General features: G+C 41.7%; 1 protein-coding gene across 1 annotated transcript in view; it reads left to right on the forward strand.

The window, feature by feature from the left end:
* The window catches only part of SAMD13 (sterile alpha motif domain containing 13), a 63300-nt gene extending 43154 nt beyond the window's left edge, over positions 1–20146 (forward strand). The window contains exons 4-5 of the mRNA XM_077771141.1: positions 2300–2411; positions 19004–20146. Of these exons, the coding sequence (XP_077627267.1) occupies positions 2300–2411; positions 19004–19147 (256 nt within the window). The 3' untranslated portion in view covers positions 19148–20146. The remainder of the gene's footprint in view (positions 1–2299; positions 2412–19003) is intronic.
* Positions 20147–25782: the final 5636 nt, after the last annotated feature.

Genomic DNA, 25782 nt, shown 5'->3' on the forward strand with positions numbered 1-25782 from the left:
AAGAGGGGAAACACTACTAACTAGTAAGCACTGTCTCTAAATGTTTTTAAATCAAGTGTTGTGTTGATAAATCATTGATCATGTGTGCCATTGAAGAAGGGTTCTCTTTTCTTAAGATGGAATTTTGGTTTTTTAATCAAATACTTTTAAGTTTCTACTACAGGCAAACCATTATGCTGGGGATGAGGCAGACCTACAGCTAGACCCTTGACTTATGGACATTTGTAGGTTTTCAGGAATCCCCAAAGTCTGGGCAATTTCATTTCCATTAAAAGTAACACGAATGCTGTCAACTTGCTCTAACATGTTAGTTCTAGGCCAAGTTTTCTTCTCAACCTCTCCTAAGATTTCAGTTACTCTCTGAAGGCTTCTGTCTCCCAAATGTGTTCCTCTTACCCACTCATCTGCTTTGACCGCCATACGCATGTCCCACATTCAGTCTCTGCTTGGATATAGGTGGTACTCAAAATCCAGTGTGTTCAACTAAACCTGGCTGCCAGCTAAGTGAAGTTACCACCACCCACCCGGTTCCATGACACTTCTGTCTCCTTCGTTTTCTATGTCTAGTCCACCACTAAATCATGCTGATTTTCTTGGTTAAAAATCTTTCAGATCTACTCTCTTCCTCTCCTTGTCCATAGCCACCACTCTAGTCTGGATCACCATGATCTCTTTGCTTGGATGACTGCAGTAGACCATCTCTCACTGGCATCCCTTCTGCCCCTCTGGCCCCTCTCTAATTCTATTTTTCAAAATGTGAATCTGATCTGGTCACCCCCTTTACATCAGACCATTTAGCAAGTCCCATTGGTCATAGACAAAAATCCAGAATCTCCAATGTAGCCTCCAAGATCTGCATAGCTCCCTTGACTGTATATATTCCTGTCAATGAGCCTGAAATAATCTTCACCTGACTTCATACAGTTAACTTCTGGCTGCTTTCTAGACCTTACCTCAAAAGAAACTTCCACAAGAAAGCACCTTCTTGCCCTAAACTGCCCTAGTGCAGTGTACCTGTTCTCCATAGTACTTACCACAACATGCAGCTAGCTCTGCATTTAGTTGTATGATTACTGATCTGTGTCTACCCACACAGGACTGTAAGTCCACAAGAGTAAAGACCTTGTCTGTTTGCTCATTAGTATATTCCTAGTTGGAGAGCTGGCAGGAGCTTTCTCCTGAAGGATCTCCCAAGCCAAGTTAAGCTATTTGAAATTTACTCAAAGGCAATGGAAAGCTTTTGATGGATTTGAAGCAGGGGAACAATGTGATTAGATGAAGAATCACTTTGGATGAGGTGTTGAGAAATCCAGACAAATACTCCTGAAACAGGAATGAGGCAGAGGTACAGTAATGGCTGGTCCTTGCCATTCTACTTTTCCTATCCCTCCTTTCTAAATCCACTGAGGCAAGTTACCCATAGACCCTCTCAGGTCCTTGACCATTGTCTAGTCATTTGAACATTGGTTGTGTTCCTAATACATGCTTGACACTAAGAATACTAAACTGATTCAGGCCCAGATGTGTATACCTAGCCCACATCTCCCACTCTGATGGGAGAGACTGTCCAGTAAATAAAGAGTATAATCCAGTGTGGAAAGTGCTACAGTGGAGTTTGAATGGAGTTCTCAAATGCAGAGGAGGTTCTAACTAAATCAGTTCCCTGGGGGAGCCAGAAAATGCCTCACAGGGAAGGCAGCATGGGAACTAGGTGGAACTAGGTAGGAATGGTCAATTTTGTCAAGTAGAGACAAATGAGGGGGCATTGTAAGTGGCTGGAACAGCATGTGTAAAGGCCCAGAGCTGTGAAAGGGCACGGCATATTGGGGAATGGCTTTAACCCTGCAGTTTCACAGCTGCAGAGAGGATGTGTGGGGATGCGGATGGGGAAGGTAGTAGGAGATGGGAAAAGAGATATGTGGGGCCATATTGTACAGGGCCTGGTGTTTGTAATCCAGGAGCATAAATAATCCTGTGAGTTGCCAGAAGTCATGGAACCACTCATAGTATCTCTGGATTAAAACCCAGTTCACAACGAAGTACTTTACATGAAGGATCTAATGATTTATCAGGAAAGCAGTGACTGAGCCAGCAAGAGTAATGATCTTCTGAGCCCAAGAAACCCAAAAATGATTATGGTCCTTAGAGAGGTAAACTGGGATCTGGGCCTCTGAGGGAAGAGAGGGCCATGGTTCTAGCAAGCTGGCCGGGGCCTGCCGCTGGGAGTCTTAGTAAGTGAGCCTGGCCACACACTCTTGCATGCTGCGCCATGACAGGTGTCTGGATTTGTGTTTTGCAGTTCCATGGAGAATGGGAGGCCACCAGACCCTGCCGACTGGGCTGTGATGGATGTCGTCAACTATTTCCGAACAGCGGGCTTTGAGGAGCAAGCTAGTGCTTTTCAAGAGCAGGTAAGTTGGTCTAGAGAGATACATGATGAACAGTTACCTCTTTCCCACAGTGGACAGAGGGAATGAGGAGGAGGGGGACCAGCGAGCAGTAAGGGATCTGTGACTCTGCGCATGTCCTCCACATCACACGCTGACCATACCAGACCCTAAGACACTGAGGAGGGTGGGGAAGGGGAGAAGGAAAGTGCCAAGCTAATGATTCCTTCCTGCAAGAGGAAGCACCAAACCCTGGGACACAGTTGCGGCTGCAGGAAGAAGAGCTAAAAGCTCATTTACATCTGTGTCTTCTGAAAGATGGGACAACCCTCCCTTCAACACAGACACACTGGAAAGCTGAAACAGAAAAAAAAGAAAAAGGGGGACAGACCCGACCAGGGACATGCAGCACCATGTAGTACTGGCCTCAGCCATAATTGATCTAGTAAGCCCCCTCCAATTGACTTTCTGGGTCCTTAGCAAGGTAGAGTGGAAAGACTACAGATTTAGAGTTAAATCTGTGTAACCCTGGGCAAGTTACTATCTCTCTCTGAGTCTTGCTTTCACATCCACGACAAAAGGCTCTCAAGGCCTCACTCAATAGGGTGGTGGTGTGAAGATTAAAGGATTGTGTATGCACAGTGTCTGGGGTAGGTCATGCACAATGTTTATGCCCCCAGATTGTTAATTCTCTTCTCTTAGGTCTAGGGTTGGTATTGGAAAGCAGGGTCCCTCTCCATCGTCTGTGGGATTTTGTACTCCATTTTTAAGGCTGTGCCAGCTCTGTAGGGATGGTGCTCAAAGGGCCTTGACCATGAGGAAGCAAATTGAGGGGGCACATTGTAGTCCATACCAGACCAGCCCTGTAGGGAAACAGAGAGCCTATCTCCCGATCAGCAAAGGCTGCGGTTTTCTAAGCATTAAATTTACTTTTTCAGTATTGTAATATAATTGATAGAATTGAAGAATGTGTCTGGCTGCTTTTTCCATATCTGTTTAGCCATCTCTTATTCTCTACACTGGGTTTGGATAGGGAAACTTTCCTCATATATAAATATATCAATCTCTAAATCTCCTTCAATATTTTTTCAAACCTGATCTCTCTGTCTCTCCCTTTCTCTATCTCCATCTCTGTCTCTTTTTCTCTCCCCTTCCCTCTGTCCCTCTCTCTCTACATATGTATATATGTGCATGCGTGCATGTGTATATGTGTGTGTGTGTGTGTGTTTGTGTGTGTATTTATTGTTGCTGTTAATTTGGAAAATTTGCCAAAATAGCTGTTTAAATCACTTCACACCGACCAGAATAGCTACAACTACAAAGATCAATAAATTTAAATGTTCATGAGGATGTAGAACAAACACATTCTCCTACATTGTTGGTGGGGGTGTAAAATACTCAGACATCTACCCCATGATCCAGCAGTTTCATTCCTGAGAATTTACGCAAGGGAAATGAAAACGTATGTGCATAAAAGATTTGTACAAAATTGTTCTTAGTAGCTTTATTTATAATATTCCAAAACTGGAAGCCTAACTGTCCATCAGCGGGAGAACGTAGTATAGTCACACAATGGAATACCACCCAGTAACACAACTACCTACTAATAATGTAAAGAAAGCAGTCTGAATGCATCTCAAAGTATCACACTGAGTAAGAGAACCCTCACATCGGAGTTCATACTGAAGAGTGCCTACCCTAGTCCATTTGAGCTGCTATAACAAAAATACTATAAACTAACTAGTGGCTTATAAACAACAAACATTTGTTTCCCATGGTTCTAGAGGTTGGGGATTCCAAGATTAAGGAAACTGCAGACTGGGCATCTAATGAGGGCCCTCATCCTTGGCAGCTGTCGTTTAGCTGTGTCCTCAGATGGAGGAAGGGATGAGAGAGTCTTCTGGGTCTCCTTTTGTGAGGACACTAATCCTTATAATCACCTCTCAAGGGCCCTACCTCCCAACACTATTACCAATTGCCTTTACTACCCCCTGGAGATTAGGTTTCAACATATGGGTTGGGGGAGACACAAACATTCAGACTGTCACAATTTCATTTATATAAAGACTGAGAACAGGAAAATGTATCATTAGTAGCAAGAATTAAAACAGTAGTTGTCTCTGGATAGGTGGGAGTGGAGAATGAGTGGAAAGCGGCATGAAGGAACTTTCTGGGTGATGATAGTATTCTGTGTCTTGATGAGGGTTTGGGTTATATGTATACGTATCAGTAGATGCACTGCATATGCACAGGTTTATTCCGTTTCAGATTTGTGTGTTACATAGCCTCTACCTTTTACCTCAAAAGGAAAAAAGAACTATAAAAAAAATAAACAATTCAGAGTATGCAAGCTGAAATATTTAGAGAAATATACTGATTATTGCAACTTACTTTGAAATGCATCAAATATGTATTGACAGTTGGATAGAGGAATGAGTAGATGGACAGACATGATAAAGCAAGTATAGAAAATGTTAATTGTAGAATCTAGGTGGGGATCACAAAGGTATTCACTATATAAGTTCTTACAACTTTATGTTTGAAAAATTTTATAATAAAATTGTGGAGGAGAATAGCTCAGGTTGAAAAGTGAAGGCTGATCAGCTGGAACATATTTTATTTTATGTTTTAATGGAGTAATATCCATTTGTGTCATTACAGTTGAATAACTCTCTTCTAAAATTAAATTTAAACAATATTCTGAAAGGTTAACCAAAAAAAGGACTTAGCTAAAAGGTCTCTTGGCCAAATGCCTAGGTGCCCAAAAGTGTTTTTCAGATGGTGCTTTTACTCAGACTCCTCTGAGGAAGATGTCCCGGACTAGGGGCAGAGGAGTGTCCTTTGGGCCTTCCAGATTCTGTGCAGGACCTCAGAATGGAGCTGGCCAGCTCTGAGCTTGGCCCAGGAGTGGGCCTTTTCTCCCAAGGATGACATCACTCTGGCACCAGCGACACCGGAGGCAAAAGGGAACAAACTGTCCCAAAGCATTTCATTCAGAAGTCCTTCGTGGAGGGAAAGGGCATCATCTTGCTACTGTGCTGAGCCCCACTCAGGAGCCTGAGAAATGGTCTAGAAGCTCAAGTTCCTTCATTCCCATGGAAGGGTGGTTGGAAAGAGTCTGCCTTGAATTATTCTCTGGAAGTGATCCCAGCCTTCCTCCTGCTGTGTATTTCTCTGCATCTTCCCTCTTTTCACTAAAGGAGGTGGAGGTAGAAGGATGGAAAAGAGGGAATCGCTGGTCAGGCCCCACTGACAAGAAAAGTAGCTGCTGTGATTTCCATGAGGACCGAGGATCAGGATCCTTTACTATGTTAACCTGCCTCTTCCATCATCATGCCTCAGAAGGATTCACGTTGAGGCACCTGGGTGGCTCACTTAAGTGTCTGACTTCAACTCAGGTCACGATCTCACAGTTTATGGGTTCAAGCCCTATGTCAGGCTCTGTGTTGACAGCTCAGAGCCTGGAGCTTGCTTCGTATTTTGTGTCTCCTTCTCTCTCTGCCCCTCCCCCACTTGCACTCTGTCTCTCTCTCTCTCAAAAATAAGCGTTAAAAAATTAAAAAAAAAGGATTCGTGTTTCACCTCCAAGAATCTTCCTGCCAGTGAACTCCCCNTATTTTGTGTCTCCTTCTCTGTCTGCCCCTCCCCCACTTGCACTCTGTCTCTCTCTCTCTCAAAAATAAGCGTTAAAAAATTAAAAAAAAAAAAAAAAGGATTCGTGTTTCACCTCCAAGAATCTTCCTGCCAGTGAACCTCAGAGTCAGCAGTCACTCCCCAAGTTCATCCTAGATGGGAAGACTGAGCCTACCCCCAGCCCAAACGCATGACCCTTTCAGGTACATCTTCCAGGTCTCAAAGCTAAGAAACAGTAAGAAGGGCCACAGTATGAAATCTTAGAGAAAGCTTGGCCTGCCATTGGACAGTAGCAGGACAGGACTGGAGAGTAACCCCTAAACCACTTTGGAAAAGAGCAAGTCAGGAAGATAGTACAGTTGCCAGTGTTGTGGGGAGCTTAGTTTCATGGCCGACTCTTATGGACTGAATGTTTGTGTCCCTCCTCCAAACTCACATGTTGAAACCTTAACTCCCAATGTGATGGTGTTAGGAGGGCTTTAGTAGGTAATCAGATTCAGATGCAGTCATGAGTGTAGGGCCTTTGTGATGGGATTAGTGCCCTGGCAAGAAGAGACCAGAGAGCTTGCTTGTCTGCCTGCCATGTGAGGATACAGCAAGAGGATGCCACCACCCAGCCAGGAAGAGGACCTCACCAAGAACCTGCCCATGCTGGCACTGTGAGGACTCCCAAGCTCTACAACTGTGATCAGAACTTAGAGCTGACTAAGATAGTGACATTGATGCCAGACATGTCCACCTTCAGCTGGGCTGATTTTCAGAATATCCATCTTGGGAGTATGGTCTCACAGTACCATACTGGATATTCTGTTGCTCTAGCCACCAGACACAGATGTGGCTTTCTAGTAGCATTTCTCTTTGGAAGATGTCTGACCATTGTGTGAGGTTTCTCCAAAGTGCAGAAATGGTGTCCCGTGTTCCTGTGGTATGAAGCATCTGGTTAAGCTGGTGGTTTTGGCATGACTGACTTTTCTCTGTGCAGACACATTGCCCTGCCACATGAAAATGGTTTCTGTTACGTTTCCTTCTGATACGATTATCTCTATCAAGTTTTCTTCTGTAAAATTCTTTTGGCCCTTCTGTGTAAGCCACAACTATAAGCCAAAAGAACCATGGTGGGGAAGGTCTAAGCCCCTGCCTCGCCCCTTGCCCCGCCCACCATGACCCAGTGTCAATAGTATGTGTCTTTTGGGTTGTGTTTACTGTTCTGACCGGACCCCTTTAAGACCAATGATATCACTCTTCCTTGGTTCACTCGCCTCATTAACATAGTGCTCTGGAGGATTCCCAGACCTGTAAGAACCGGAGGCAGTGGGAATCCTTAGTGGAGGACACAGTGATGACAACTCAGTTGGTGCTCTCTTTCCTACGGACACGATGATGTGGTGACTGTTTTCCCAAGTGCCTTCTGGCAGACCGATCTCTCATGCTGTGGTGAAGTGTTAGTGAGAGTCATGACTCCTAGTTTCTTTTCTCCTGATTGACATTGATCACTAGAGGATCCTGAAGAGTCTGCCTTTTCTAGGACTCAGATTTCTATAAAGTGAATGTTGATGTAAACAAGCAGAATATTGCTCAAGCTGCTGCTTTAATAGTCAGGTATTAGCTTAAAACTGGCCTTGGTGAAGTATGCTTTCAGTGCACAGCACAGAGCATGAAACTACTAGGGATGTTGTATATACACAGTTGAATTTTGGTGACTAGATGATATCGCACTTGCCCTTGGATATAGGTTGCCTGGTTTTCAAGAGTCAAAGGTGCTTGTAAAGTAAAAGGAATTTTACTTTCCTAAGAGCATTAGTTTTTAAGAGAACTCTGACTAATGTTATTCAAAAGCATCTCCACTTTCCTCACAGAACATTTAGGATAAGGTTTACCCTGTCAGACTCTGAAGGCTAAATGAGCACCATTCTCTGGCATGAAGCCATTTCTATCGACAGTGCTTTTAGTTGCCATTTAAGGAATTCTGGTTCATCGCCACTCAGACTGGACCCTAATGTGGGTCACAGCCAGCTCTGCCGCTCGTTATGTAGTCACTTCACTTCCATGTCTCCATCTGTCTGACTGACATACATTATATATGAAGAAGATGGCAGACAGCAGTCTGCTACTCAGTCAGTATCCTATAATTCATATTGTTCAGATTCCTCAAACTTAAAAGTGAGTAACATCAGTGATTCTGTTTCTAGAACAATATGTATCACTGAAATTTTTTTTTCTCAGAGTATCATGACAATGTAGTACGCAACTCATGGTGATAAATTAATTTTACTCTGTTATCTCCTTACTGTCCCCAACCCACATGAAGAAGACCACTATTTAACACTGAAGGGCCCAACTGGTTGTTTAAACCATTCATTTGAAATGCATTTCTTTTCAGATGGCTATTTGCTAACTTTCTGAAGCCACTGACTTAACAGATGTGAGTACAGATTCTCACTGCTACAAATTGCCGAATAACACTACTTCCAAATGGAGTTGTAAAATACTCTGGTTTCTCTTCAGATCACATAAATCTTTTGCCTTTTACCAAATGGAGTAGTAAAGTAGGGAGGCCAGTCAGAGCAACTCTGAGCATAGTGGGGGAAGTCATTGCCAGATGGATTTCGACTTAGCGATTCTGGTGGGTATTTCTCATCAGACCCAGAACAAATCTAGGTTTGGGAGGCCTAAAGCCTTTACAATTTTAAGAGCCCTCGTTGGGGAGAAAAATTAGAAAATATGAATACACAATTACTAAGGCAAAAGTTAAGTTTCACTAGCTCCATGGTAAATTCAGCTCTGAGTTAGACCAGTTAAGTTCCCACGAATTAGAAATCACTTTTATTACTTTATCAGCATTTCACAATACCAACTACTGAAAATATTTAAGGTGCTTTGACACGTGGTATTTCTTAACCGTTGAAGGCTTCTGAAATACTTAAAATATTTTATAACATAATCAACAGAGGAAGTGGCAACTCAGATTCTGCTGATGTGTCCTTCCAGCCCATAAATATTTAGGAAATAGTTAAAGTGTGAATGGATGGTGCTAACAATAAGAAAGTAACCAAGAGAATTGAAATCAAAACTGATAAGGAAGGAAAATTTGCATTTTTGATTGAAATATAATAGATTTCTATGAACCAAAAATCCCAAATGGTTGTTTAAGTCGTTTATCTGAAATGAGACCAATTATAAGACATTATCACATAGCTAGGTACATACATGGTGCTTCTTTGTCTTATTCATTTGCTCGGTTGTTTCAGTAGTTATTGTAGCTTTTTCTCAGGCTCATTAAAGTAAATATAAAACTATTGAAGTAATTAGTGCTCATTATTACAAGTATTATTTTACTTTAACAAAACCCCCTGAAATGATTGCAGGTGTGGGAACCATTTGAAGGAAGCAGAGACGATTTCTGGCAGGGGAAGATCAAATACAAAGGCATGAGGACAGGAGAAAACATGAGTGATCTTGATAGTTCCAAGTTCCTTGGAGTTAAGAGGTGTGAAGCAGGGAGCATCAAGGGATAAGACTGAAAGATAAACAGAGGTCCAGAGTACAAAGAGTCTGGTTTGCCTGGCAGAAGAGAGACTTCACCTGAAAGGCCCTAGGAAACCATGGAAAGATATTAAGTGGGAAGTGAGTGCCAGGATGAGATTTGTGTTTTTGAAAGATTAGTCTAGTGGCCATGTGGAATGTGGCTTGGAGGACAAAGAAATAGAAGGTGGGAATACTGCTGTAATAATTCCACTGGGGAAATGAAAAAGATGGCTTCAAAAATCTGGGGAAGATGGCCAGAAGATTTTAGTCGATCGTTGGCAATGGAGGCTGAAGATTTGTCCTATCTCTGTCTCTGCTGTAACCCAAGACTGGGCTCATTGCCCACAGGTGGGAAAGGGAGGGGTTTGGCTGACTGCCAAGTTTCCAGATTGGGTGGTTGTAAAGCAGTGCCATTAACTAGGATATTTATGGGAGGTAAGTTGTACACGGGATATAATGAGCACAGTTTGGGACACATTAAATTTGAAGGCCTGTAGCACATCCAGGTGGATGTATCTAGCAGATAGTTCAGGGGAGTAGTAAGACCTAGAGGCAGAGATATGAGGTCATCAACAGTCATAGGAAGGATGAGAATGAGAGAGGCATTTAGAAGGGGGAGAGAAAAAGGCCAAGGCCAATGCCCTGGGAACACCAAGGTTTTAATTGTTGGGACAAGAAAAGCAACTTGTCAAAGCAACAGAGAAAGAAGTCAGGGAGGTGGGGAGACAACCAGTAATGAAGGGTTGTACACAAACCAGCGAAGGAGGAAGTTTCAAGATAAATTAAATGATTGACAAGATCAAATTCCTCAAAAAGGTGAATCCCCAGTGGGGTCTTCGAATGATGGTGGAGTTTCAATGGAGTTGGGGTCAGGGAGTATCTCTGACTATTGAGGTGAAGGACCCTTTCCTCCAAGCTGAGGACTGAGCAAGAGGCAGGCAAGTGGACGGAGAAGCAGTAGGTGGGCATGAGAGCTCTTTTCTAAGAGAAGAGACACTCAAACTTATTTACATGCAGGAAAGTAGCCAAAAGAATTAGGCTAAAATTCAATGAAATTGAGGACAGTTAAATAAAGCAAATTCCCTGAGAATAAAGGAAAAGGATGAGATCAAAGAGTATGGAAAGGCAAGGATAGAAGAAATTGGAACCCTCCTGTGCTGCTGGTGGGAATATAAAATGATGCAGCCTCTGAAAAAAGAGGAAAGTTTGATGCTTCTTCAAAAAGTTTAGTGTAGAATTACCATATGGTTCAACAATTCCCCACAAAGAAATGAAAAGAGGGACTCAAATAGATACTTGTGTACAAGTGTTCATTGCAGTATTATTCACAATGACCAAAAGGTAGAAACAACCCAGGTTGTCTATGAACAGATGAATGTATAAACAAAATGTGGTATATACATGGAACAGAATATTATTCAGCCATAAAAAGGAATGAAGTTCAGATGCATGCCTCAATATGGATGAGCCTTGAAAACACTCTCCTAAATGAAGTAAACCAATTAAATATTGTATGATTCCATTTATATGAAATAGCTAAAACAGGAAAATTATTTATAGGGACACAAAGGAGCTTGGAGGTTATCAAGAACTGGAGGCAGGGGGAGTTACTGATTAATAGAGTTTCTGTTTGGGGTGATGGAAGAGTTTAGAAGATAGATGATCTTACCGCATTGTAAATACATTAATGCCACTAAACTGTACACTTAAAAATAGTTCATTAAGGAGCATCTGGGTGGCTCAGTCGGTTGGGCGGCCGACTTTGGTTCAAGTCATGATCTCATGGTTCGTGGGTTCGAGCCCCGCTTCGGGCTCTGTGCTGACAGCTAGCTCAGAGTCTGGAGGCTGTTTCAGATTCTGTGTCTCCCCCTCTCTCTGACCCTCCCCTTCTCACGCTATCTCTCTCTCCCAGAAATAAAATAAAAAACATTTAAAAAATTTTTAAAAGTTCATTAAAATGGCCTACTTCCTGTTATATATATTTTGCCATAATAAAATGTAATGTTGGCCATAATGTACATGATTCAGTTCTTTCAGTTTGAAAAATATATAAAATATCCAAATCTTTTATTTTGTTGTTTTAAAAAGAATATGAAGGATTTAATCCCGAGCAAGACAGGGATATCTTCTTCTGTCATTACTATTCTTTATCCTTCTTATACTCTAGGGACATAGGTGAGGATCTGTGCAGATCTAGCTAAGATTGCCCTTGTCCCCAGGGACATTAAGGGAGTTCCTGACAGTCTCTACTTTTTTTTGCCTCTAAACAAGAGGCAAACACCTGTGCTTGGAGTGGACAGGATGGGGAGAGGTTTAATAAGGAACTAGAGGAAAGCAGTGACGGTTAAGAGCAGCTACCATGGGGAATGGAAGAGAGCTCTGATTAAGGATACACAGAACCGTTGAGGAATTTTACTGACCCAGCTGAGACTGGTACACTGCACATGTCTAATGTTTGATCTTCACAGTGTCTTGATTTTTTTCCCCAGCTGCACCAGGTGTAGGAGTCAGAGGAGCTGGATTGCTACACTGCTCCTGGATGGGGTGTTTGTCACATGGGCACAGTGGATGGCTAATAGCCTAAGAGGGAAATTTGGGAGGGCATTTAAAAGAATGCTTCCCAGGGCCAACCAGGGGGTGTAGACCTGATACAAAGGAGGAGTCTGAAGGAGACTCATAACCTTGGAGAAACTGGGTTTGAAATGTGAAAGTGGGTTTAATGAGAGTGAGGAGTGAGAGATAAAGTAGGATTTTGGACTTTAAGTGTTGCAGGATTTTGGACTCTTCTGGTTGGTAACATTATAGAAGGTTCTAGAAGTGAAGGTAAAGTTGTAGAAACCGTGTATTCTACTAGCTGCTGTCACAAGTAGAGGAAAATATGTGTAATGGCATAATTATAGTAGAAGTTTGTTTCTTTTTTATTTTTTTAATGTTTATTCATTTTTTGAAAGAGAGATCATGCGCACACATGCACGTGAGTGGGGGAGGGGCAGAGAGAGAGGGAGACACAGAATCTGAAGCGCTCCAGGCACTGAGCTGTCAGCCTAGAGCCTAATGTGGGGCTTGAACCCACAAACTGCAAGATCATGACCTGAGCCAAAGTCACAGGCTTAACTGACGGAGCCACCCTGGTGCCCCAAGTAGAAGTTTGTTTCTTATTCATGTAAACAGTCCAAGGTGGTCTTGGGAGTGTTTTCCTTCACTATAATTCAAGAACCCAGGTTGGTGGAGGCTCTGTCATCTTCAGCAAGATTAGCATCATCCAGGCATTAACATCCAGTTGGCATAAAGATAAGGAGCAAGGAGGGGCACACGTAGGTGGTTTTATGGGTCAGGCGCACATAGAAAGAAGTACACATCACTGTTTCATCTGTCGTTGGCCAGAACGTGGTCACATGGTCATACCAGATTACAAGGAAATCTGAGAAGTGTGTCATTGTGTGTCCTGGAAAAAAGAGCAACCAACAGCCCTTGCTACACTTGAGCCTCAAAGTCATTTTTTAAAGCATTTGCTGTTGTGATGCTGCCGCTTAGTTTTGTTTTTAAGTCCAGTGATAAGTTTCAAAAAGGCTAACTTTACAAGGTAGCTGAAGTGAAGAAGCCTTATCTGACCACACATGGGAAGCCTTCACTTCTAATTCTGTCCCTTATATCTATTCTGGGTTTTGTTTTGTTTTGTTGTTTTGTTTTGTTTTGTTTTAAATCTAGGCAGACATCTCTGTAACCCAGTTTCCTCATATGATGAAGTAAGTTTCATACTTTTTCCTTCATCAGAAATGTGTACAAGGTTGTTTTTTTTTGTAATAGAGCCCCTTTATCACCCATTTTGTGCTAACAGCAAATATTAAATACCACAGAAATACCCATTAAATCACTGAAGGCATGAGCCCTCACAATGAGCCAAAATGGATTTTGTGTCTGATTTAAGGGCAAGACCCATTTTGGTTCTGACTGTTACTTTAACAAATGAGGTAAAGACTTCTATCTGAGCCACATAAGTGGGTTTGTTTTTTGTTTTTGGGGGGGGTTTTTTGTAGATAAGCTACTCAGTCTTGGTTTTTTAAACTAGGTGAGGTCTTCCTAATATGTATATTATCCATCTCAAATTTTCCACCAATAGGAATGCAAGGCAAGCACAGCATCAGCTGAGAGTCACTGGCTGATAATGTTGAGCTCATAGTCACTCCCCCACATTGAGCTGCAGGATCAGAGCGGGTCAGGGTGGGGGGTGGGCAAGGATAGTAGAAGACACCAAAGAGGAATTTCTTCCCCAGAAGAGTTTGTCCCAACAACCATGTGATGAGATTCAAAGGGTCTTGGTGTAGACTTGAGTAATTTACCATCTTCCTTTCCAAAATTATATGGAAATTCTTCTGAAAACAAACTCTCTGTCTTAGTAAGGAAAGATCTTCTAACGAAACATGCGGAATTACTACAAAGTACTAGGAGTACCTCAAAATGCCTCCCCATCTGATATTAGGAAGGCTTACCACCAGCTAGCTCTTCAGGTACATCCAGACAAGAATCCAAAAAACAGGGAGGCAGCCGAGGAGAAATTCAAACAAGTAGCAGAAGCCTATGAGGTCTTGTCTGATGCCGAGAAACGCAACAACTATGACAAGTCCAGAGGGAACCGCATCAAAATGGAAAATAAAGGAGACTTCAGGGACAAAAACTGTTTGAAAGAAGAACCATGGTTTGAGAGGCCACACTGTGGCTTTCAAAATGTCTTTGAAGACGAAGACTGCTTCTCAGGAGATTATTTTTCCACTGGTCATGTTGGTAAGGCCAGAAGATTCTGTTCCTCCTTCTTTGATGTGATCCCCATATCGGACACAGGATTTTCCACATTTGTATCCCTGGGCTCCAGACCAAGTCCCCCTTCCACTGAAACATTTGTACCCTTTGTAAGCAGTGGAATGGGAAACTTCAGACTGGTCACCACTTGTTGCCAGATAGTGAATGGCAAGAAAATTATTACAAAGAAAGTTCTAGAAAATGTGAGAGGGAAGACTGAAGTGGAAAAAGAAAACCTATTTCATCAGATTCCTCCACGCCCTTGGTAAGGAGTCTGTGCTTTCTTCTTTCACAGGGAGACTTTCCTAAAACGCTGGTGAGTCCGATGCTTTATCAAAGACAGAGTTGGAATCTGAGAGTGTGTTAAAGTAGAATGGAGAGAAACCAGCTTAGTGCAAACCTCTGATTTCACAGAGGAAAGAAATAATGGGCCAGATGTTACACAAAAAACTAGGAAGCAGCAGAGGTTGGCTTCCAGCCGGTCTTCCGGTCTAATTGGAGCCTTCATTTCTTCTGCACTATACTTAGGGCAGTAGAGACCACCACCACAAATATGGCCTTCTGAGTTAGTTGCAGGGCTTCACCATCATAAAGCCCATTGCCTTCTCTTTGACTTATCTTCTGTTCTTCCTTGCTATTAACCAGTTGCCTCTTGCTTGACGGCCCCTCCTTTTCCTTAGCCTCTTTCTCTTTTCTCTTCCCACCTCATCTTTCTTCCCATACATTTCCAATGGACCATATCACAATTAGGCTTAATTGAAAAAGCTACCGAGGTGTTGGAGCGCCTGGGTGGCTTAGTCGGTTAAGCGTCCGACTTTCGCTTAGGTCATGATATCGCGGTTCGTGGGTTCGAGCCCTGCGTCGGGCTCTGTGCTGACTGCCAGCTCAGAGCCTGGAGCCTGTTTCATTCTGTGACTCCCTCTCTCTCTGACCCTCCCCTGATCACGCTGTCTCTCTCTCTCTCTCTCTCTCTTAGAAATAAATAAAAAACATTTAAAAAAAAAAAAGCTACCAAGGTGTAGATTAGTGTTCACAGAAAGAGTGAACAGTAAATGGGTTAAGATTTTTTTTTTATACTTGTTCTAATAGCTAGCATTTATTGAGTACTCTTGTAGGTATCAGGCATTCTGCTTCGTGTGTGTTATCTCCGTAATCCTTTCAGCAGTGAAATATAGTAGCTACTTTCCCTCCATCATATAGATAAGGAAATGAGACTTAGAGAGATTAACTTGCCCAGGCCCCACCTAATAAGCAGTAAAATAATGTCTTACTCTAAAACACATGCTTATCTACTGAGCTGTAGCATCTAAGGATCCTACTCATTTATTTTTAGATCTAGGGTCTTGCCCTCATTGGAAATTTATACCTATCATTTCTAAACCTTACTTCCATGCATGAGTACTTGCTGGGGCTTCTCAAGTATGCAGACATTTGTTTGCATGAAATTATTACCCAACAGGTACTTGGTTACTCTTCCATGAAGACAGAAGCAATGTACAAATTTTCACTGAAACTGACAAATGATTACCCTGTAACACAGGAATGTAAACAGGATCCCAAAATGTGAATTATCTCTTTGTTTTAGCTTTAATCATGATGTATATACAAAATCATGGAATTTTTAAAAATGTTTATTTATTTAACTGGATCCGGTCACACTCCAGCCCCTTCATTTATACTAATGAACAAACTGGGGTATAGAGGGGTGGTTGCTTGTGGAAAATTACTGGCGGAATCTGCATCAGAAACTCTGTCTTCCCAGTTTCCAATCTCATGTTCATTCTAGTACACCATGCTGACTGGCAAAATTCGGATTTCATTTGCATCTCAGTCTTTTATAGAAGTTACATAACAAATGATTCGCTTCCTTAATCAAGGAACTTTTCTGTGTTTGCAATTTTTATGAGACAATTTTTGATGTAGTCTTTGAGTTTTTTTAATCTTACCAAATTTTCTAAAGTTGAACAGGAATATGCCTGCATCCCTCTGGCAAAGCGTAGCATTCAGGCAGGGAGCACACTTTCAGAAAGGAAGCAGTAGATGGATTTGGAATTGGAACACATCCTGTTTCTATCAAAGCCTCTGCGTTTCCACTTAGTAGTCACTGAAAATCTCCCATATGTCAGGCACTGTGCTAGGTGCCTTACCTGAATGATTTATTTCAGATCTCTAGAATCCTTCAGGGGCTTATTTCCACTTCACAAATGAGTAAACTGGGGTTCAGGGAAGTCAAATCCTCTCCTTTGCCCAGGGTCACACAGTAAGTTGTGGAGACACGGTTCTGACCACACTTTGCTTGACCTGTAAGTTCACATTTCCATTATGTTCCACTGCCGTACATTTGAGCTGCTATAGTCATGGCTTAGGAGGCAGGTTTTGTTGTATGTGTGACTTAGATTCATTTCAAAGTTTTTAAATGAGGATTGCCAGAGGGAGCTTTCTTTTACCGATCCTAGTGTGAGGTGAACTGCAGTGTGGCTACTGAACAAAAGGAAAATCAAATTGGAGCCTAAAACCTGATTTTCTATTTTGTCTTAAATAAAATCCAAATTTCAGCATTTTTCACAGACATACTTGGCTTTTGACAGAAATGCTGAGTTGTAGAAGGGCTTTTTTGCCAGCAAAGATAAAAAAAAATTCACTTTCAGTTAGCCAAGGAAGTTTTTCTTGTTGTGTAGAAATAAAAGCAGCGTCATTTCTTCCTGAGGCCTCTTTAAAACATGTAGGAAGTTAAGGGTGAGCAAATAACAGCAAAGGGAAGATGGAGAGCAGGAAGGGCTTTGCTGGTTTACAAAGCGTTCCAAGAGTCCATCTTCATCTCAATTGACCTAAGCTAGACCACAAGCTTTGAAGGAACCTATGATTCAGATCCCTGTGACCTCACAGTGCCTTCAGAACTATTTCCGAATGTCAAAAGCTCTCCTGCAAACTCTCATCCTTACAGGTTTTACTGACGGACAGTCTTTGGGCTTACTAGCTTAAGGAGAAGAAAATACTTGAGGGTTGGAAAGCCAATTCCTGTATCCTTATATAATTTTCCACTCTTACCCTGTCAACTAACTGCTTTATGTGCTATGTTTTTAAATAGTTGTCTCTCACAAATTAATGTGAGATCTTTTTTTTTCCAGTAATCAGCAAAATAAAGGTTTCCAGAGTTCAAACACACCACAGAGCAGTTAGAAGTAATTTTTTGTCCTTCTGCTCTCATTCGTGATAGGTGGTTGACAAATTACATGAGGACAGGGGCCTGTTGAGGAATAATGACAAGTAATTGTATAACTTATAGCTCAGGAAGCATTTGCAAGAATAGTATCTCATGGAATCCTGTCAGAAACCCCAAATCCCCACATTAGCAACTGAGAGGCAGAGGAGGAAGGGATTTACAGGTCGCAAAGTGAGTGTTACCTCAGCCTGTGAGCCCAGTGCTGTTTCTCCACACACAGAGATATATAAAGCACATCCTCTTCACAGCCTGACAAAACACAAGGGAGTTTGGAGTTCTAGGGGTCAGTGCAGGAAGGAGTCACAGTTTTGTATAGTTGCAGTTATGCACCATGTCCCCTTGTCTGTCCATCTGGGGGGAGGAGGAGGACAGACATGTCAAGGCTTACCGAACGTGGACAGTTGGTTCATCTCTTGGGGGGTCTGGGATCCCTAAAAGTCAGCTCACTTGTCCCCACAATAAAAAATAATGAAAATAAGGTGGCATTCAGCATCCTTCTCAGTGATCTCTTTCCAAAAGTTCCAAACTATTTTCTGTATTTGGGATCCTCATCTCTTTCATGGGAGCCTGTTTATATTTTACCCCCAAACTTTGTGGTCTCCAGGGCGCTCTGGGTGGGTACCTGAAGGGTGTGGGAAGTGGACTCTGAGAGAACAGAGGCAGAGCCCTGTCCCTTGCTACCTTATTTGGAATCTTGAGGACCCACCGAGTTCAGGAAGTATGGTAGGGCCCTCAACACGAGAGGCTGATTTTTCGGGTTGAGGCAGAATGGTTCTTCTTTTAAAGGACAGGAAAGAAGTTCACAGAGAGTATCATTTCTCCATTGTCCATTGTTGTGACTAACAAGATTCCAGAAAATCTAGGACACTATGGCCCTCTTGGTTCATCTATACCACACATTTACTTTCAAGTGTCAAGAGAAACAGAAGGGAGTTAGGGAAAGAACGTCGGCTTTGCTGTAGACAGATGAGTTCAAATCCTGTTACCTTTGCCTAACTTCTTAATCTTAGGCAGGTTAACTTCCCACCTTGATCCTTGTGTTTGCCTGTAAAATTATGATAATCCCTGCTTGTCCTACTTTATAGTTGTTTTAGGAAATTAAGTACACAGAAATTCTGCATAAACTTCAATATATTTTATAAACGGAAAGTGTCAATATTTCTTTCAGAAACAGTATCTTTGATCCCTATCATGTATATATCCCAAGTCTGCCATCATTTTTTTTAAGATGTGACTTTAGCGATGTGATCAGCTATGGATTGTATTTAATCCAAAAGTAAAAGTGGAAGATGGAACATAAAAATAGAGGAGTCCATTTTTTCCATTTGGCATAAATTAAAAAGTAATGCTTTTAGCTTGGAGATGATCAACACGTCTTTTTCTTTTGAACTTTGATTTTGGACTTACATGTTGGTTTTACCCTCTGCTTCCATTATAGGAAATTGATGGAAAATCCCTGCTATTGATGACAAGAAATGATGTGTTGACAGGACTTCAGTTAAAATTGGGGCCTGCGCTGAAAATCTATGAGTATCATGTAAAACCTCTGCAGACAAAGCATTTAAAGAACAACTCTTCATAGTACAGTTAAGTTGGGGTCTTAGACCTCAAAAAAATACATAATGACATAATTTAGTTTCATGTGATGAAACTTTGTAAACAGAATACATACATGTGTATATGTTAAGAATTTCAGTCAAATGAAACGTTATCCTATTGGATAGACTAGGCAATCCATCGGCTGACCTGAATTCAGCCAGGAGGAGCAAGGATAACTTACAGACAGGATGGTTTTCCTGGTGGAGCTGGTCAAATTGAGTGATTTTTGACACGATTGGACACCCCTCCCCACAAAGGGATTTTCTTCATAGATTGCTTTCCCAAAATCCTTGAAAAAGGATTGAATTGAACAATCTTTTGGTTACAGATGTAGGGAGATTAAAAACAAGAACGCTTGGGGAAGGGGAGAAAAGAAAAAGAGATTGCTGTCTCCCTTGAATTCCTCTGCTCCTTAGAGCTTGTGTTATTTGGATGGAATTGCCGACACCCTTTTTTATAGAGGGTCCTCCACTTGACCTTATTAAGGTTTCACTGGGATATACTGCGATGTTTGAGATGAACGTGCGTCATGGCCCCTCCCGGAGCAGAACCTCTAAAAAGAAACTCTCTTGTGTCTTGGGGAAATCCATCCATCTTCAGCTTCTTTCACAGGGGGTAATGATATGTTCTGCATAGATTTACTTTCAAATTAGCTCTTTGTTTCCGAAGAAGATAGCATTTTTTCACTTTATGGTTTGTATTTATACGAATTTGTTTCTGAAGGAATTTGCCAAGAGTTATAGATCAAAAAGCCTTGTTACTAGTACAGAGTATTTTTATATATATTCCTTCATGATGGTGTGATATTTTTTTAATTGCTCTGATGCTCTGTTGGATTCTTGGTTTGAGTACTTGTTTTTAAGAACTTGAAAAAGTGGGCTTGCTACATCTCTGTTCAAAGAGACATTTGTTCAAATCTCTGTGTGTCAATGCCTTGTTGAACTGGTGCTTTGTGGTCGCAATAAAGCATTGCTTCGGTTTATTCCCAGTGTATGTTTGATCTTTTCTGTTTGGCTGCCTCTTCAGTTGGGATGAAGGATTAAGGTCATTCCTTAAAACCATGGAAAGAAAGTTAAGCCTTAAAAAAATTTTAGATATATAAAACACGTAGATCTGTTTGTGGTTTTACCTTCTTTATGAACTGCATTGTCCCAAGTAGGCCTTGTTCCTTCTCTTACCCCCATCCAAAAACCAATTTTAGGTTTAGCCAAAGTTTTTTTTTTTTTTTTTTTTTTTGCCATCTTAGCCAAAGATTTTTTTCCATAGGCTAATGAAGGTCATGATTTCCTGGAAATTTAGATGAAAGCCATTTTCTTTTCCTCCAGATCAAAGCTCATATTCCCACATACAAAACTTTGCAGAGTTGATGGACTCCCCAAAGTTCCATCTTCCCCCTCCTCAAATTAAGGGCCACTATGTTGGATAGTGTTATAATTCAGTCCCCCGTGAAGATCATTTCTCTAAAGACCAGAAAGTCTCAAGATGAGGATGAAAAAAAGCACACAAAGTGATATAATGGGTGGGGTTCAAAAATGCCTTCCAAATTAATTCAGTTATGGAGTTTATGGAGTGTCTGAAATTTAAGTAATGTTTTGTTTTGCGTAAGTGGGAGAACGGGCTGCAAAAGAGACATTATCCATCCCCACATTCCCACAGTCTACAAAAGATGCAAAACTAAAAAGGCAGAACTTATGTTAAGTACTATGAGGAATGGTAGTGATAAAAGGGGAGAGGTACACCTGAGTGGGAAAGAAGGGACAGGGGGTCCAATAGAAAGAAGATGGAATGAAGAACTGAATTAACCTCCCTGCAGGAGTTTCCCACAAGTGAAATGCTTAATGATGTTTGAACTCTCTCTGCCTCAAAGGGATAGCATGCCAACGTCCCAGCCCTGCTTCCATGTATCCACCTGATACCTAATACATGAGTCTAGAAAAAATTTGGCTGTGAATAATAAAAAAAAGCTGCCTCCCCACTCTCACCCCTACCCTGCCAGATAATGTAAGCAAGACAAAAGTTTGTGTCTTCTCTTCATTTAAATGTGCAGCCAGGGGGACTAGAGATGATACGCGCCTCTATGGTCAGACATTCTTCCTACTTTCTTGCTCCATCATGCATGCTACTTATTCCCAGAATGCTTTCATGGCCCAAGATGGCTGCTTCAGCTCCCCCCGTCACTATTTGACCTCCTACCAGAAGGAAGAAGAAAAGGGAAAAGGAACATACCTTCTCCCTTTAAAGAACTTCCTAGAAATTGTACATACCACTTCCTCTTCTATCTTGCTGCCCAAAACTCAGTCACACTGCCATACCTAAGCTGGAAGAGAGGCTTGAAATATTCTTAGAGCCCACAGGCCCCACTGAAACTCAAAATTGCCATTATCCTACCAATAAGGAAGAACCGACGTTAAAGGACACTATCCTATCACCACTGCCAGCTGGTCATTGAATACTTGCAGCAAACGTCACTGAAAGTATGTCTTTAGTTGTATTTTTCTCTAGATTTGAACTTGGGCTTACACTCCATTCAGCCTTTGGATGCTTTTATCAGTCACCTTGTTCCCTAACCCCAACCTAACTCAACGAAGCATTAGACATGGACTGCTCTATAAATGCTTGTCAGGAAAAATAAAAGGGAAGGGGAGGGGAGGGGAGGGGAGGGAAGGGAAGGGAAGGAAGAAGGAAGGAAGGAAGGAGAAAGAAAGAAAGGAGAAAGAAAGAAAGAAAGAAAGAAAGAAAGAAGAAAGAAAGAAAGAAAGAAAGAAAGAAAGAAAGAAGGAAAGAAAGAAGGAAAGAAAGAAGGAAAGAAAGAAGAAAGAAGGAAAGAAAGAAAGAAAGGAAAGAAAGAAGAAAAAGGAGAAAGAAAGAAAGGAGAAAAAAGAAAGAAAGGAGAAAGAAAGAAAGAAGGAAAGAAAGAAAGGAGAAAGAAAGAAAGAAAGAAAGAAAGAAAGAAAGAAAGAAAGAAAGAAAGAAAGAAAGAAGAAAGAAAGAAAAGAAAGGAGAAAGAAAGAAAGAGAAAAAGAAAGGAAAGGAAAATGTCTTAATTGAAAAGCAAACTGAAAAGAATCACATCATTTCTTAGCCCTCTGTTGACAGCTTTCAACAAAATTAGGAAATTAGTCTACCTCTCTTATACCCAGAATAAAGGCCCACAACAGGCGGGCCTAAGTGCCTTGGCAGTGACTGAGGGTGCTTTCTCCCTACCCCCCAATTCAGGGAAAGGAAGTGTTATCAAAACAAGGCCATAGGAAGCGGCTGAAAGTACTTGAAATTCAGCAGGTAGGCAGCCTTTGTCTCCCAAACAGCTGTAAAACCAGAAACGTCTGATTCCTTTCCAATCACACCAGATTTCTATTAACGTGATCTGGGTCTGCAGCTAGTAGCAAATGCACATACACGTGGGAAAGCACTTCATGAGCATAAATGCGAACGAGCGTGCCTCAATTCCAGTGTTTTGTATGAGAATTGTTTGATGTTCAATTTGATCATTCTCAACCAGAGGAGCAGACGGGATATCAGAATCATGAAGGATTAAAAAAGATAATAAGAATTGCCAGTCCACCTCTCCTCCCCACCCCGCATTTGAGCCTCGGGTTCAGACTCTACAAAGGACTTATAATGAATTGTTTTAAAGGCAAGGTCACAAACTGGTCTCTTTTCAGTGAAATCTAAGCTGACATGTTTTCCTTTGGCTAGTGCAGTACGCGTGTGTTCTTACAACTACATTTGCATTCTTCTAGGTGAGGCTGAAAACTCCAATTTATTACAATCTTTTTAATTCCCTAACACCTTGCAGCCAGCAACTGCACACTTTTACATTGTCATTACAAGGCATATGAAATTTAGACCCCTGATGTAAAGCAAGGAACACACAGAGAGCCTCCTCAGAGTAAATTAATTCAGGAACTAGAGCTTATAAGTAGATTTGGTTGGAGGAAAAAAAAAAAAAAGGTGGCACACTGCATTGAAATGTGCAGCAGCTTTGTGCATCATTTTTAATACTTAATGGGGATGATGAATATTGAATAATCTTCATATTCAGAGACCAGTTGGTGGCAGTCTCCACGTTCTATCCTCAATAAGTACCCTACGAGAGCATGGATTTTGTCTCTCTAAGCTTAGCATACACTGTCAGGGGCACATACTGTCCTTGTGTTGCATTAGAGAAATAGATCTTTGAAGGAATTTAATTTGGAAAAGTCTAATGACCCTCAGTTGCCCAACCACTCCTATATTTGGAGGCCAAATGCAGAGTACTTACTGGTGGTGATCTATCTGCCTTTGACGGTCATTGCAAATGGGATCTGCAGGGGTCAGGTCTGGGCACAGAGCCATTAAGTGTTTTCTGTAATGATTTGGAAGATGAAGTTAAGTGTTCAAAGAGCTGACTGCTGGAAGACAGACATGCTTCTTATGAGAAAACTTGTTAATTCTGCTTCTAAACCAGGAACAGAAGCCACAGGAAGGAAAGAGAGAGCAATGGGTACACTAATGAGCAGCTCGTTAGCTTCATGCTGTAGCTCCGTAAACAATTAAGTAGTTTGGGTACCGTTGCCGGCCAGTCATGGCAGTTCTACACATAGAGAAAGAGAGTAAGATGATCACATCTCAGTTTCTTTGGTGACCGTGGCCATATTCTATCTTTTCGAACCTCAAGAAAAGAGTTGCATCTAGCATAGCCCTGAGGTAGAATAATGGAGAACCCTGTGAATAAAAGCAAGAGAAGTCTTTGGCTGCCCACTAGTACATAGCTAGGTCGATGTCTCTTTACCTCAGTTGGGCCGGGTGTTCCTGTCTACCATTATCTTTAGGGAGAAATCAAGAAAGCTGGAGACACCAGGCAATCTCCAAATGGAGAATGTGCCCGACTTCCACAGAAGAGGTGCCTGGGCAGAGCTACCACCTTTACCATAGCAGAGGTGAGAAAGGGGTCAGTGAGTTAAGGTGTAAATAATACTGAGTGCACTTCGTAGCTGTAGAGCAGGCCATGGCCTGGGGAAGCCAGACCTACAAACAACAAAATAAAGGAACGTATGCCACAAGACAGAATATGCAATCATCTAAGCATCTGAGATCACAGCGCTTAGAGGCCTTAAGCTTCCAGAAGAGTCGGGTAAAGCAACCAAGGACAGATCTTCCCCAGCATTCTCCAGCTCTGTCATCTGTGGGCCAGAGACATCTATGGCAACGTTGCAAGTTAGATGTCTTCTTTCTAAATTAAAGACAGCAGACTCACTCCTAAACTGTGCTTCATTTCCTTTTTTCAGTGGGTTACACTCTTACTTTTATATGCTGAGAAACATACAAATTGAAAATAAGAATATGAAACTCATGAGATTACAAACATTTTGAGGGACACTCAGGAAAACTCCTCAAGCAACCAGCAGTTCCTGCCTTTGAGAATTCGTGTTTGGCACTACATGTTAACCACCCTGGAATTAAAATATAAATAAGTAAATAAATAAATAATGAGGCAAACAAACAAATAAATTTGTGTTTGGGAGGGTGTTCTCTCTCCTGTGCCAGTACCCAATGACACCAGTTGCTACACACTGAGGCTGCTCCTAAGACTTGAGCTTGACTCCAGCCCCCCATTTACTTGAAAGGGAAACTCGGGCAGTTATATGGCTCCTCTTAGCCTCAGGTCCTGCACCAGTTCTCTACTGCAGCCACAGACACAGAGTAAAGCAGCACTAGCTCAGCATTGTCCACTAAATATACGATGTGTGCCATGTGTGGAATTTAAAATTTTCTAGTAGTCGCACTTTTAAAAGTAAAAAGAAGCAGGAAAATCATCTGAGATATCCAAAATATTACCATTTCCATATATAATCAATACCAAAATTATTTTTTTGTTTAATTTATTTTGAGAGAGAGCGAGACAGAGCATGAGTGGGGGAGGAGCAGAGAGAGAGGGAGACACAGAATCTGAAACAGGCTCCAGGCTCTGAGCTGTCAGCACAGAACTCATCGCGGGGCTTGAACCCACAAACCGTGAGATCATGACCTGAACTGAAGTCAGACGCTTAACCGACTGAGCCACCCAGGCGCTCCAACCAAAATTATTGATATACCTTACAATCTTTTTAAAATACATCTTCGGGGCACCTGGGTGGCTCAGTCGGTTAAGCGTCTGACTTGGTTTTAGCTCAGATCCTGATCTCAAGGTTCATGAACTGGAGCCCCGCGTCCGGCTCCTCACTGACAGTGCTGAGTCTGCTTGGGATTCTCTCTCTCCCTCTCTCTCTGCCACTCCTGCAGTCTCTCTCTCTCTCTCTCAAAATAAATAAACTTAAAAAAAAAGAATGCCCTTTCAGGTGGATGCTTGAAAAAACTTTAAACTTTAAAGTTTTAACTTTAAAAAATAAAAAATAAAAAATAAAATAAAATACATCTTCAAGAGCCACTGCACATTTCATATTTACAGCATGTCTCCATTAGGACAGAAGAGCTCAAGTACACCATTAAGGATTGGTTTCAGTTGAAAATCTAAATAACAGTGACTCAGACAAATAAGATTTCCCTGCTGTATATATGAGGTCTGAAGGTAAGCAGAACAGGGTCACAACAGTCACCCCACAGCCGTTGGGTCTCAGTCTTCTAGGGTGTTCCTCCATC

Source organism: Crocuta crocuta, unplaced genomic scaffold, assembly GCF_008692635.1.
Source record: "Crocuta crocuta isolate KB4526 unplaced genomic scaffold, BGI_CrCroc_1.0 scaffold125, whole genome shotgun sequence".
NCBI lineage: Eukaryota > Metazoa > Chordata > Mammalia > Carnivora > Hyaenidae > Crocuta > Crocuta crocuta.